Raw genomic sequence first — 12,621 nt, 5'->3', positions numbered from 1 at the left:
GAGGTGGAGCTTGCAGTGAGCCAAGATCGCGCCACTGCACTCCAGCCTGGGCAACAGAGTGAGACCCTATCTCAAAAAAAAAAAAAGAAAAAAAGAAAAGATACACAATCTAAGAGAAAAATGGCTAAAGACTTGGCAGTTCCTGGAAGATGAGGTTATAAATCATTGGAAAAGATTATTTTTCATCTATCAGGTTAGCAGAGGTCAAAAGTTTAACAACAGCCCTCCACTTACCTCTCTGAGCTCATCTCCAGCTACTTTCCCCTTCCTTCACTCCTCTCTAGCTACAGTGGCCTCTTTGCTGCTCCTTGAAGAGGTAACGTGTTGTTTCACCTAGAGCCCTTACACTTAACACATCCTTTGCCTAGGACAGTGCCCCAGACAGCCACAAGGCTTACCTCCTCACCTCAAGTCGGCCTCCCTGACCACCTATTTAAATTGCAACTCTTGGCCGGGCCCAGTGGCTCACGCCTGTAATCTCAGCACTTTGGGAGGCCAAGGCAGGCAGATCACCTGAGGTCAGGAGTTCGAGACCAGCCTGACCAACATGGAGAAACCCCATCTCTACTGAAAAAATACAAACTTAGCCGGGCGTGGTGGCACACGCCTGTAATCCCAGCTACTCGGGAGGCTGAGGCAGGAGAAACGCTTGAACCCAGGAGGTGGAGGTTTCTGTGAGCTGAGATTGAGCCATTGCACTCCAGCCTGGGCGACAGAGCGAGACTCCATCTCAAAAAAAATAAGTAAAATAAAATAAATACATAAAAATTTAAAAATTAAAAAATAAATAAATAAATGGCAACTCTTTATTTGCCACTAGCATTCAGACACACAACATCCTCCTCTCAGGCTTTATTTTTCTCCACAGTACTCATCACCTTTTAACATACTATTTATTTTATTTACTCTGTTTACTGCCTGTCTCTGCAGGACTATTTTATTTTTTATTTATTTATTTTCTTGTTGCCCAGGCTGGAGTGTAGTGGTGCGATCTCAGTTCACTGTAACCTCTGCCTCCCAGATGCAAGTGATTCTCCTGCCTCAACCTCCCGAGTAGCTGGGATTACCGGCGTGCTCTACCACACCGGGCTAATTTTTGCATTTTTAGTAGAGATGGGGTTTCACCATGTTGGCCAAGCTGGTCTCTAATTCCTAGCCTCAAGTGATCCACCCGCCTTGGCCTCCCAAAGTGTTGGGATTACAGGTGTGAGCCACCATATCCAGCCTATTTTATTTTTTTAAGACAGGGTCTGTATTGTTCAGGCTGGAGTACAGTGGCACAATCATGGCTCACTGCAGCCTGAACTCCTGGGCTCAAGCAATCTTCCCATATCAGCCTCCTGCTGGGACAACAGGCATGTGTCATTATACCCAGCTAACTTGTTTTTTGTTTTTTGTTTTTTTTGGTAGAGACAGAGTCTTGCTATGGTGCCCAGGCTGGCCTGGAACTCCTGGCCTCAAGCGATCCTCCTGCCTCAGCCTCCCAAAGTCCCGAAGTGCTGGGATTACAGACATGAGACACCATGCCTGGTCTGGGGACCTTTATTTTGTTTACTCTGATCCTCCGTATTGTGAACATAATAGATATAATAGGTGCTCAATAAATAAATATTTCTTTCACAGTGTTAGTGCAGGTAGAGAAAAAGGCACTCTCGTGTACTGCTGGAAAAATTATAAATTGGTACAGTCTTTTTGAAGGGCAATTTGGCAATAGCTACCAAATTTTAAATTACATACTCTTTGGCCTAGAAAAAAACACTTTTAGAAACTTATCCTACAAATATACTAGCATATGCACACCAAGATGTATGCATAAAATGTTCAGTCTACCACTATCTGCAAGACAAAAGGGCCAGTTTTTAAAATACAGTATGTATTATATACTCTTCAGTTGTAAAATATGTATATTAAATCTGTATATGCCAAGATGTAATGATCTCCAAGGTATAATTTATACAGAAAAAAGCAACATAAAGAAAAGAAAGGATGCTATGGTTTAATTTTTACAGGCCAGGAAAAGGTGATACTTGTCTATGTTGAATATTGACTATTTCAGGAAGGAAGCAAAAGATATCACTTAACAGTGATTGCCTCTGAGAATGGGGTCTAGGGAAATGGGGAGGAAGAAAGATGTACTTTTATTGTAGATATTTACATATGTCAATTTATTACTATGTGCTTGTACTGCCTTTTCAATATAGTTTAAGTCCTTTACAGCCACCCAAGGTAGATAAAAATAGACCTTCTCATTTAATAGATAAAGAAGATGAGAGACAAATACTGACATCTGTATTTGTCTCTCACCTTCTTTATCTATTAAATGAGTTGAGGTTAAAAGTAAAGTTTCCCTAACTATTAATTCCAATGTTTAGGCTTCAGTTTCAGGAAGAAATTAAAAATCTTGTCTTAAGTATTTCTTTGTGTATTAGTAGTAACACTGTGTAACTTAATAAAACACCTGTAAGGTAACAAATCCAAACTCATTTGCAGTCATTTCACTGAAAGTTAACCTCCTTAATTACAAAATAGGATGCTACAGTAGACAATCTCTACAGTTTTTTTCCACCCCTAAAATGTTTGTGTTCTGTGGTTAGGCAAGTGAATTCCTTGGTATTTCCAGGTATACTGCAACTTCATCTTTTTTTAATCTGGTTTTATTCTCATTTAATATAAGGTTTGTTTTTTCTTAATGTACGTGTTTATGTATAAGTATTGTAAAAGGTTAAGGCATTATATGAACTTTAAATGGGACCATAAACTATGATTGGGGGAAAGGATTGAAATAAAGTACTACAGAATAAAATATCACTTGCCTTTCTCGAACAGAAGAATTGAATATGTATCGCAAACAGCAAGCCCATATCTGAGGACTATAGATATGTATAATTCCAGACAGCCAACTAAAAGAAAAAGATAGAAATTAAAAACCATACTCACTTACATATATAGCATAATTTACATTCTTCCTAAGATAATAAGGTAGACGCATGGCTTTTATCAGCCATTCATTAAAGAGCCTTACTAATAAGAAATCTAAAAACGTGCTGATAATTAAGAGGAAGAATATATAGACATTTGTATCTATATAACTATATTGATATATATAGACAGACATATAGACATATATCGAGAGAAAGAGAAAGACAGAGAGCAAGCACGTGTATCTCTGTCCTCTTTTACCTGAGATGTGGGAAAGAAAATGGTTAACAGAGATGAAAGCAGTATACTAGAATGAATTAGCTTGGACCGGAAAGAATGGGCTGAGGTAGTACAGACTAGTTTGCAGCCTAAAACTACTTCACAGAGTTGCTGAGGATTAAATGCTATAATATATACAGGTAGTCAGCAACACAGAAGGCTCTTAATATTTACTTAAGCATCAACAATCCATTGCCTATGTTAGGACTGTAGCAAACTATAAGTAGATTTCATGGTCCAGAGAACATTTGTGCATTCTCATTCACTTTGCATGTGCCATTCCCTTACGTGGGTTCCCTTCCCCATCAATCTTTCCTTCTACTATCTAAACAATTGAAAGTCTAGCTCAAGTTTGTCTTCTCTAGGAAAATGCTCCCTATCATATCTTTCTTACAAATACTAAGTGTTCACTTTCCATACTGGTCATTTTATAGTAAATCATATACTTTATTTTTCTGTGTATGAACATTTGAATGTTTTATCACCTCACTTTGATTTTAAATTCTTTAAGAAGCTTTAAACCTCAACACATTATCAAGCATAACACTGTATATAATAAGTACTCAATACTGAATGAATATAAATTTCTAAATATTCTGTCTAAATGTCATTAACTCAGATGGCTTGAGCCCAGGAGTTCCAGACCAGCCTGGACAACATGGCGAAAGCCTGCCTCTACAAAATATACAAAACCTAGCCAGGCGTGGTGGCCGGTGCCTGTAGTCCTAGCTATTCAGGAGGCTGAGGTGGGAGGATCACCTGAACCCCAGAGATTGAGGCTGCAGTGAGCCATGATTGTGCCACTGCACTCCAGCCTGTGTGACAAAGTGAGACCCTGTCTCAAAACATGTATACATATATAAAAAAATTAAACACATAAATATCATTACTACTCTACAGAGAAGGCCATTAACACTAATGGGGATTTCTGCAAGATTGCCTGACAGTAGATTTTAAATGGTATTATTATGAGCCCTGAGTTCTTTAGGGTGACTTAAGGATGAGTGGTAGTGAGAGAATACTGAAGAAACAGGGCTGTAAGGCTTCACCTTCAACTAGGAGAATTCAACTTACATTTTTTATTTTTTTTGAGACGGAGTTTCATTCTTTTTTTTTTTTTTTTTTTTCTTTTTTTTTCGGAGTTTCATTCTTGTTGCCCAAGCTGGAGTGCAATGGCGCAATCTCAGCTCACTGCAACCTCCACCTCCCGGGTTCGTGATTCTCTTGCCTCGGCCTCCCGAGTAGCTGGGATTACAGGCACGCACCACCATGCCTGGCTAATTTTTTGTATTTTTAGTAGAAACGGAGTTTCACCATGTTATCCAGGCTGGCCTTGAACTCCTGACCTCAGGTGATCCGCCCACCTTAGCCTCCAAAAGTGCTGGGATTACAGGCGGGAACCACTGCGCCCGGCCATAGAATTAAACTTTTATCTGTTTTATATGTTAGAGTTCTTCCTAAGATTGGGTAAAATCTGGCCGAGCACGATGGTTCACACCTGTAATCCAAGCACTTTGGGAGGCTAAGGCAGGTAAATCACTTGAGGCCACGGGTTCGAGACGAGCCTGGCCAACATGGTAAAACCCCATCTCTAGTAAAAAAACAAAAATTAGTCAGGCATGGTGATGCACGCCTGTAATCCTAGCCACTTAGGAGACTGAGGCATGAGAATCACTTGAACCTGGGGGATGGAGATTGCAGTGAGCCGAGATCTCTCCACTGCACTCCAGTCTGGGCACAGAGCAAGACTCCATCTCAAAAAAAAAAAAAAAAAAAAGATTGGGTAAAATCTTATTTTAGCTGATTCTACTAGTTAAATAAGAAAACTCGACAACCACTTACCTTTGTGGCTTTATAAAATGATCTAAATATTTATAGTACAACTGAGTCACATGCTTATCATATACATTTGAACATTTGGCTGATAAGGTTTTCATAAATAATGTAATACTTACATTCCCACCAATGGTAGAGAATAAACCTTGGGATCAGATTCCAACAAAAGTAACAATTTGCGTGTTTCATCCATCGTAAGATATCTAAACAGAAGACATTCTGTGAAAATAACTGAAATTATGTATTTTTTACCTAAAAGACATAATCTAAATGCTGAAGCACACTTTAGAAAGGGGAGATAATTCAAATGAACATTGTGTTGCACACACAAAAGAAACAGAAACTTTTTACTGACTCAGTAAAAAGACTCTGGTTAAGAGGAAGAGATTAAAGAGATTTAATACCTTAAAACTTCCATCTATCAATTAAAAGACATTGAAGATTATACACCTTTTTTAAAAGTTTTGCTCTATAACTTTACTAACAATTTACTTTAATCAAGAGTGTTAACATTAAGGTAGGCAATTTCAGAACCAAATAGGTTTCCTTGGAAGAACTGAATTCCCTATTACTGGAAAATGTTCATGCATCCAAGTGACTTGACAAGACTGCAACAGATGTGACTTCTAAGTCAAGGAGACTGAATTAGGAGAGGTATAATCAACCTTCCTGTGCCATATTCCTCCAACCACTGTCAAAGGACTTTGGAACCATCATAAAACCCAAAAGCTCACTCTTTCCTAAAAGGACATTATACTATATTTATATTTTATTATATTTATTATTGACAGCAAGTTATAAGAATACAAAAAACCAAAGTAGAATGGTTAATTTTATTGTTATGTCTTTCTTCGAAAACAATGCCATTAGTGGGCCAGGCATGGTGGCTCACGCTTACTGTAATCCCAGCACTTCGGGAGGCCGAGGTGGGCAGATCACTTGAGGTGAGGAGTTCGAGACCAGCATGGCCAACATGGCAAAACTCCATCTCTACTGAAAATACAAAAAAAAATTAGCCAGGCATTGTGGCACACGCCTGTAATCCCAGCTACTCAGGAGGCTGAGGCAGGAGAATGAATCACTTGAACCCAGGAAGCAGAGGTTGCAGTGAGCCCAGACCGCACCACTGCACTTCAGCCTGGGCGACAGAGTGAGACTCCGTCTCAAAAACAGAAAACAAAAACAATGCCATTAGTGATATAAAGCCTTGGTAGTACCACTGATGATATATTTTATTGCTCTAATAACACTAAAACACAAGGCCAGGCGCGGTGGCTCACGCTTGTAATCCCAGCACTTTGGGAGGCCGAGGCGGGCGGATCACGAGGTCAGGAGATCGAGACCACGGTGAAACCCCGTTTCTACTAAAAATACAAAAAATTAGCCGGGCGTGGTGGCGGGTGCCTGTAGTCCCAGCTACTCGGAGAGGCTGAGGCAGGAGAATGGCGTGAACCCGGGAGGCGGAGCTTGCAGTGAGCCGAGATCGCGCCACTGCACTCCAGCCTGGGTGACAGAGCGAGACTCCATCTCAAAAAAAAAATAAAATAAAATAAAAATAAAAAAAATAAATCTGTTGTCCCCTTTAAAAAAAAAAAAAAAAAAACACTAAAACACAAAGACAATACATTTGTCAGGTCTTGTGACAAGAATATTAAGAGCCTGAGTTGGCGTAAGATTTACATATCAACAATGACACAGCTGCTTTGAAAGTTCTCCGTCATGTCTTGCCCATCTGATAAATTTCTACTCCTTAAAAGAATTAGTTCAGGCTCGCCAGGCCGAGTGGCTCACGCCTGTAATCCCAACACTTTGGAAGGCTGAGGCGGGTGGATCATGAGGTCAGGAGTTCAAGACAAGCCTGGCCAAGATGGTGATACCCCATCTCTACTAAAAATACAAAAATTAGCCAGGCATGGTGGCGGGCGCCTGTAATCCCAGCTACGTGGGAGGCTGAGGCAGAAGAATCACTTGAACCCAGGAGGTGGAGGTTGCTGCAGTGAGCTGAGATCGCACCACTGCACTCCAGCCTGGCAACAGAGCGAGACTCCATCTCAAAAAAAAAAAAAAAAGAATTAGTTCAGGCTTTCCATGATTTCCCCAGGCAATTTTGGACATCCCTCCCCCTACTTTCCCAGCACTGTATATAAACCTCCATTCATGTTTACATGTCAACATATTCAATGGATAGGAAGTATAGTTTTTAATCTATTTATTTCCAATGTCTAACATAATACCTATTCCATAATGGGCCCTAGTAAATATTAGGGTGTATAAAGGGCAGATGTCAAATTTTTTTTAATGATGGGGTCTCACTACATTGTCCTAGCTGGAGAGCAGTGGCTATTCACAGGCACTATTGTAGCTTACTGCAGCCTTGAAATTCTAAGCTCAAGCCATCCTCCTGCCTCACTCTCCCAAGCAGCTGGGATTACAGGTTTGTGTCAATGCACCTGGCATGGCAAATGTCACCAATTTAATAGACGATTCTAGATAGGAAGTGGCAAGAATAGGTGATTGACAGAATACTGAACATCCTGGTTATTACCAGCATGCCCAGCAGTCACAGATGGATAATTCCAAGAAAGGTAAATTCATGCTATACAAGTAAATGGGCATGGGTACTAAGGAAAACAAATTAATTTTTTTGTTAATTTAAACAAAAAATTCCATGTTCCACTTGAGAAATACTTTATTAATTAAGAGAATTAAATGTTTCATTTAACTCAAACAATTTTTGCTCACTTTTGACCACTCCATGATTTTGGAATATACCAACAATTTTTCCTTTGGGCTACTCCAATCAGAAAGCACAGCTCTGGTCAGAATCTGGTTCTGAAGAGGTATTTTTAGAGAATAAGACTTGGAATTGAGTGTACTTTGGCAAATATTTTTAGATTGAAAGGCCTAACAGGAACTAGGGTGGAGTCACTGGGAAAGGAAGCCAGAAGTGTAATACTTGGAGCAGTCTCTGGTCAAACTTTAAAGTAGAGTGCTTATATTGTCTAATCTAGTTTTGTAGATAATAGATAAAGATAATAGATGAAGATTCAGGGAAGCAGCCTTGCTGAGGATTAGAAAGCATGCATTTTGGCTTATATTTCCTAAAAAATTAAGAGTGGAGATAGGAAGCTGGAGAGGATTCTACTCTAGCTCTGTGAGGAAACTCCACCCTCAAGTAGCTGGCAATCTGGTAAGCAAGAGTACTGTAACTTTTTATTTAATTATCTCCTTTCTCTATCTGCAATGCTCATTATTCACAGTTAAAACCTCATACTATAAATAAATTATCTAGCCTCCCTTGGGTTCATAATTAGTCAGGTTATAGTCAAGAAAAAAAAAGGCCTAAAACCTAAATAAAATACGAAGAATAATACAGAATATACAATATAGAACATAATTTCTTCTTACATTTTCAAATAATAAATTATCAACCAATTTGTTTTTTGTTTGTTTTTTGGTTTTTTTTGAGACAGAGTCTCGCTCTGCCGCCCACACTGGAGTGCAATGGTGTGATCTCAGCTCACTGCAACCTCCGCCTCCCAGGTTCAAGCGATTCTCCTGCCTCAGCCTCCTGAGTAGCTGGAATTATAGGCACGTGCCACCATGCCCAGCTTTTTTTTGTTGTTTTTTTTTAGTAGAGATGGAGTTTCACCATGTTGGTGAGGCTAGTCTCGAACTCCTGACCTCGTGATTCACCCGCTTCAGCCTCCAATTTTAATGTAATTTTTATCACCAACTTTTTTTTTCTTAGAACTGAGGTCTCTGGGGCTGGGCATGGTGGCTCACCCCTGTAATCTCAGCACTTTAGGAGGCGGAGGCAGGAGGATCACCTGAGGTCTGGAGTTCAAGTCCAGCCTGGCCAACATGGTGAAACCTCATCTCTACTAAAAATACAAAAATTAGTCGGTGTAGTGGCATGCACCTGTAATCACAGCTACTCGGGAGGCTGAGGTGGGAGGATTGCTTGAACCAGGGAGGTGGAGGTTACAGTGAGCCAAGATCCCACCACTGCACTCCAGTCTGGGTGACAGAACAAGACACCATCTCAAAAAAAGAACTGAGTTATCCAGACATTATACTTTATGGCCATTCAGTTTTGTCTTTTTTTTGAAACGGAGTCTCTGTTGCCCAGGCTAGAGTGCAGTGGTGCAATCTCAGCTCATTGCAACCTCCACCTCCCAGGTTCAAGTGATCCTCCTGCCTCAACCTCCCGAGTAGCTGGGACTACAGGCATGCACCACCATGTTCAGCTAATTTTTATATTTTTAGTAGAGACGGGGTTTCACCATGTTGGCCAGACTGATCTTGAACTCCTGACCTCAGGTGATCTGCCCGCCTGGGCCTCCCAAAGTACTGGGATTACAGGTGTGAGCCACTGCACCAGGCCCTACCACCAATTTTTTGTAGGTGGTGGCACAACTTAAAGAAAACTTCATATTCAACAAAAATAAACCACTTCATTTTTTACTTTCCCTGGTTATTAACCAAGCCACCATATCTCTGGCATATAAACTGACTGCACAATTCTTTCACATTACATGGACATTCTGAAAATATACTAATGCAACTAATGTTTAATGTATCTTTTACTTACCCATATTTATAAGTCCCTTGAACTTGAGAAATATTCAGATTACTGCTCAAGTTTCTTGCCAGAGCTGTTGGAATAATGGGGATGGGCTTCACAGGTGTGCATTTAAAGTTATTTGCTAGAGTTACTGCTGCCCAATGCAAGTCAAATTCCACACTGTCCAAACTCTCCCTGGAAGTGATATGAACTCTTAGGGAAAGCAGCTTACCACAGTCCAAGGAATCTTTGCTACATATATGGCACTGTAGAGCCTGAGAAATCAATATTAAATAATTATTTTAAAACGTTGAAATGTGCCCATATCTCCAAAGTTTATTTTATACTGATACATATACGTATATAATACCTTGCACTAATTAAATGAGTTCTGATTTACATTTCAGTTCTCATTTATTCCATGTGACCAAAAGATTATGTGAATAATTATATCAAAGCAAGTAAGATTTACTGTCCCAAGCTCCACTACACATTTTCAATGTAGATATCCTAGCAGAACTTCAGTCTTATTGGGGAGTCACCCCCAATAAATATTTACTACATGGGAAAAAATGGACATAAAATAATTTTTTTTTTTTTTTTTTTGAGAAGGAGTCTCATTTTTTTGCCCTGGCTGGAGTGCAGTGTTGCAATCTCAGCTCACCACAAACTCCACCTCCCAGTTCAAGCGATTCTCCCAAGTAGCTGGGATTACAGGTGTGTGCCATAACACCCAGCTAATTTTTTGTATTTTTAGTAGAGACAGGGTTTTATCATGTTGGCCAGGCTGGTCTTGAACTCCTCCTGATTGGCCTGCCTCAGCCTCTCAAAGTGCTGGGATTACAGGCGTGAGCCACCATGCCTGGCCTCATAAAATAATTCTGATTGAGTCTCAGAGAATCTAAAGTCCATTCCTCTTTGATTCCTTTCTTGTTACACAAATTGTCAAGTTAGTTCTACCTCTGTATTTGCCCACGCCCACTGTGTCCTTCCTAGTTTCACTGCTACCATTGCACTATAGGTTAATACATCCCTCTGTAATACACACCCGCCCAACTTCTACAATGGCTACTCTCTCTAACTTCGGTCAGCCTACACTATCAGATTAACTATTTCTGATTTGACAGTGTTTTCTTTTTTCAGGAACCTTCAATTACTACATGGCCCATATGACAAAGTTCAAATTCCTTAGGCTGGCAGACAAGGCTCTTCTTTCTTGAGACAGGGTCTTGCTCCCACCAAGGCTGGAGTGCAGTGGTGTGATCACGGCTCAACCTCCCGGGCTCAAGCAATCCACCTGCCTCAGCCTCCTAAAGTGTTGGGATTACAGACAGGAGCCACCGCGCCCAGCCAAGCCTCTCTATAATCTGACCAAATTAATACTCCAGTCTGACTGCCCACAAATTCAGCAAAAATGTATACCCTAAACACTATCCTAAGTACATCTTGAACTTTCTTGTCTCGGTTACACTGCTTCTTCTGAAAGGCTACTCATATCGCTTACCTAGAATTTTTGCCCTCAGAAACACATTTAGTTGGATTTTAGGTTCACAATAATTCAATCAAATTATTGTGAATAATTCTCAAATATGGTTTTACTAAAATACAGCATACTAAACATAGTTTGATTCTTGTGTTGAATTAACTATCAAGTTGTCAATGAACCGCACCTTTAAAGCTGAACTGAAGTCATCTACACTGTGAACTATCATTTCTCTTGAACAAAGTTCTTGAGTATGAACTTTGCATGGAATCAAAAAGTCCCCAGGAAGAGAAGCAGTAGGGGTTATTTCTAGGCATTCAGGTACTTCTCGACCAGGATCAAAGCGATCTACTGTCAATGTTACACCTTCTTCATCTGTAGAACAAAAATAACAGCTATTATATAGCATACTAATTAAAAACATAAAATCAACCAAGCAAGACTACATTATAGCAAAGCACTTTGTTCATACCAATAGTACACTAAACTCTTAAATACTAAACTCTTACAGTAAACTAAACTCTTATAAGCGTACACTAAGCTTACTTGCTTATATATATTGATCCATCTGACCAGAGAGTAAACTCTGTAATTAATAGTTTTACTCATCTTCATATCCTTGGTACACAGCAAAGAAAATTAGCACAAAGCAAATACAATAGTTGGCCGAATCAATATAGTCTATTGCAGTCATACAAGTAATTTTAAAAAATGTTTTCTTGTACTGATGGAGTCTCACTATGTTATGTAAGCTGGTCTTAAACTCCTAGGTTCAAGCGATCCTACCGCTCCAGCCTCCCAACGTGCTGGGATTACAGGCGTGAGCACTAGTCCATTTTTAAAAGTGTATTACCTTCATCTACTGTCAGAGAACCAAGTAAAAAGCATGATGAATTTTTTTTATTCTGCTTAGCATGACGATAAGCAAGTTGGATGGTCTTTTCAGTCACCACAAGCTTTGGATTTCTGAAAAACAACAAGTCTTTTATGAATATGGTAGACCTCATATCTTAAAAAAACCTCCTGCCATAAAATGCTGTCTAAATTATAACACACATTTTAAAAAATGTACAGAAAGATCATTGTCAGGAAATCCCAGGGTCAAAGGCAGGGGATAGGGAGGGCCACTTGGAAACTAGAATGGCAATAAACAGACACTGAAACTATAGTTGTTCTCCAGGCATTTTGTTAACTTTATGAACCTCAGCAGGTAGGTCTCCTGTTTTTGTAAGTAAATTTTGATTGAAACAGTCACATCTATTTCTTTACATACTGTGTATGGGCTTCAGATATAATTAGCATTACAGTAGTGCCCCCTTATCTCTAAGAGACGTGTTCCAGACCCCCAGTGGATGTCTGAAATCGCAGATAGTAACAAATCCTATATATACTATGTTTCTTCCTATACATACATATCTATGATAAAGTTTAATTTATAAATTAGGCACAGTAAGTGATTAACAACAATTAATAATAGAATAATTTTAACAGTATACTCTAAAAAAGTTGTGTGAATATAGTCTGTCTCTCAAAATAC

The 12,621-nt window shown here is 39.6% G+C and overlaps 1 protein-coding gene across 11 annotated transcripts in view; it reads right to left on the bottom strand.

Moving 5' to 3' along the window:
* Nucleotides 1–12,621, bottom strand: part of STIL (STIL centriolar assembly protein) — an 86,881-nt gene that overhangs the window by 41,262 nt on the left and 32,998 nt on the right. For 6 of the 11 annotated variants that reach the window (XM_055254651.2, XM_063627415.1, XM_063627416.1 and 3 more), the window contains 5 exons: nt 11,938–12,050; nt 11,272–11,459; nt 9,629–9,876; nt 5,154–5,237; nt 2,814–2,900 (listed from right to left, as the gene is read on the bottom strand). In XM_055254651.2, the coding sequence (XP_055110626.1) occupies nt 2,814–2,900; nt 5,154–5,237; nt 9,629–9,876; nt 11,272–11,459; nt 11,938–12,050 (720 nt within the window). The remainder of the gene's footprint in view (nt 1–2,813; nt 2,901–5,153; nt 5,238–9,628; nt 9,877–11,271; nt 11,460–11,937; nt 12,051–12,621) is intronic. The other 5 variants (XM_055254652.2, XM_063627419.1, XM_063627420.1 and 2 more) reach the window with 2 other exon arrangements.

The sequence above is a fragment of the Symphalangus syndactylus genome, chromosome 12, assembly GCF_028878055.3.
Source record: "Symphalangus syndactylus isolate Jambi chromosome 12, NHGRI_mSymSyn1-v2.1_pri, whole genome shotgun sequence".
NCBI classification, from domain to species: Eukaryota; Metazoa; Chordata; class Mammalia; order Primates; family Hylobatidae; genus Symphalangus; species Symphalangus syndactylus.
This window is presented reverse-complemented; position numbering and strand designations above follow the sequence as displayed.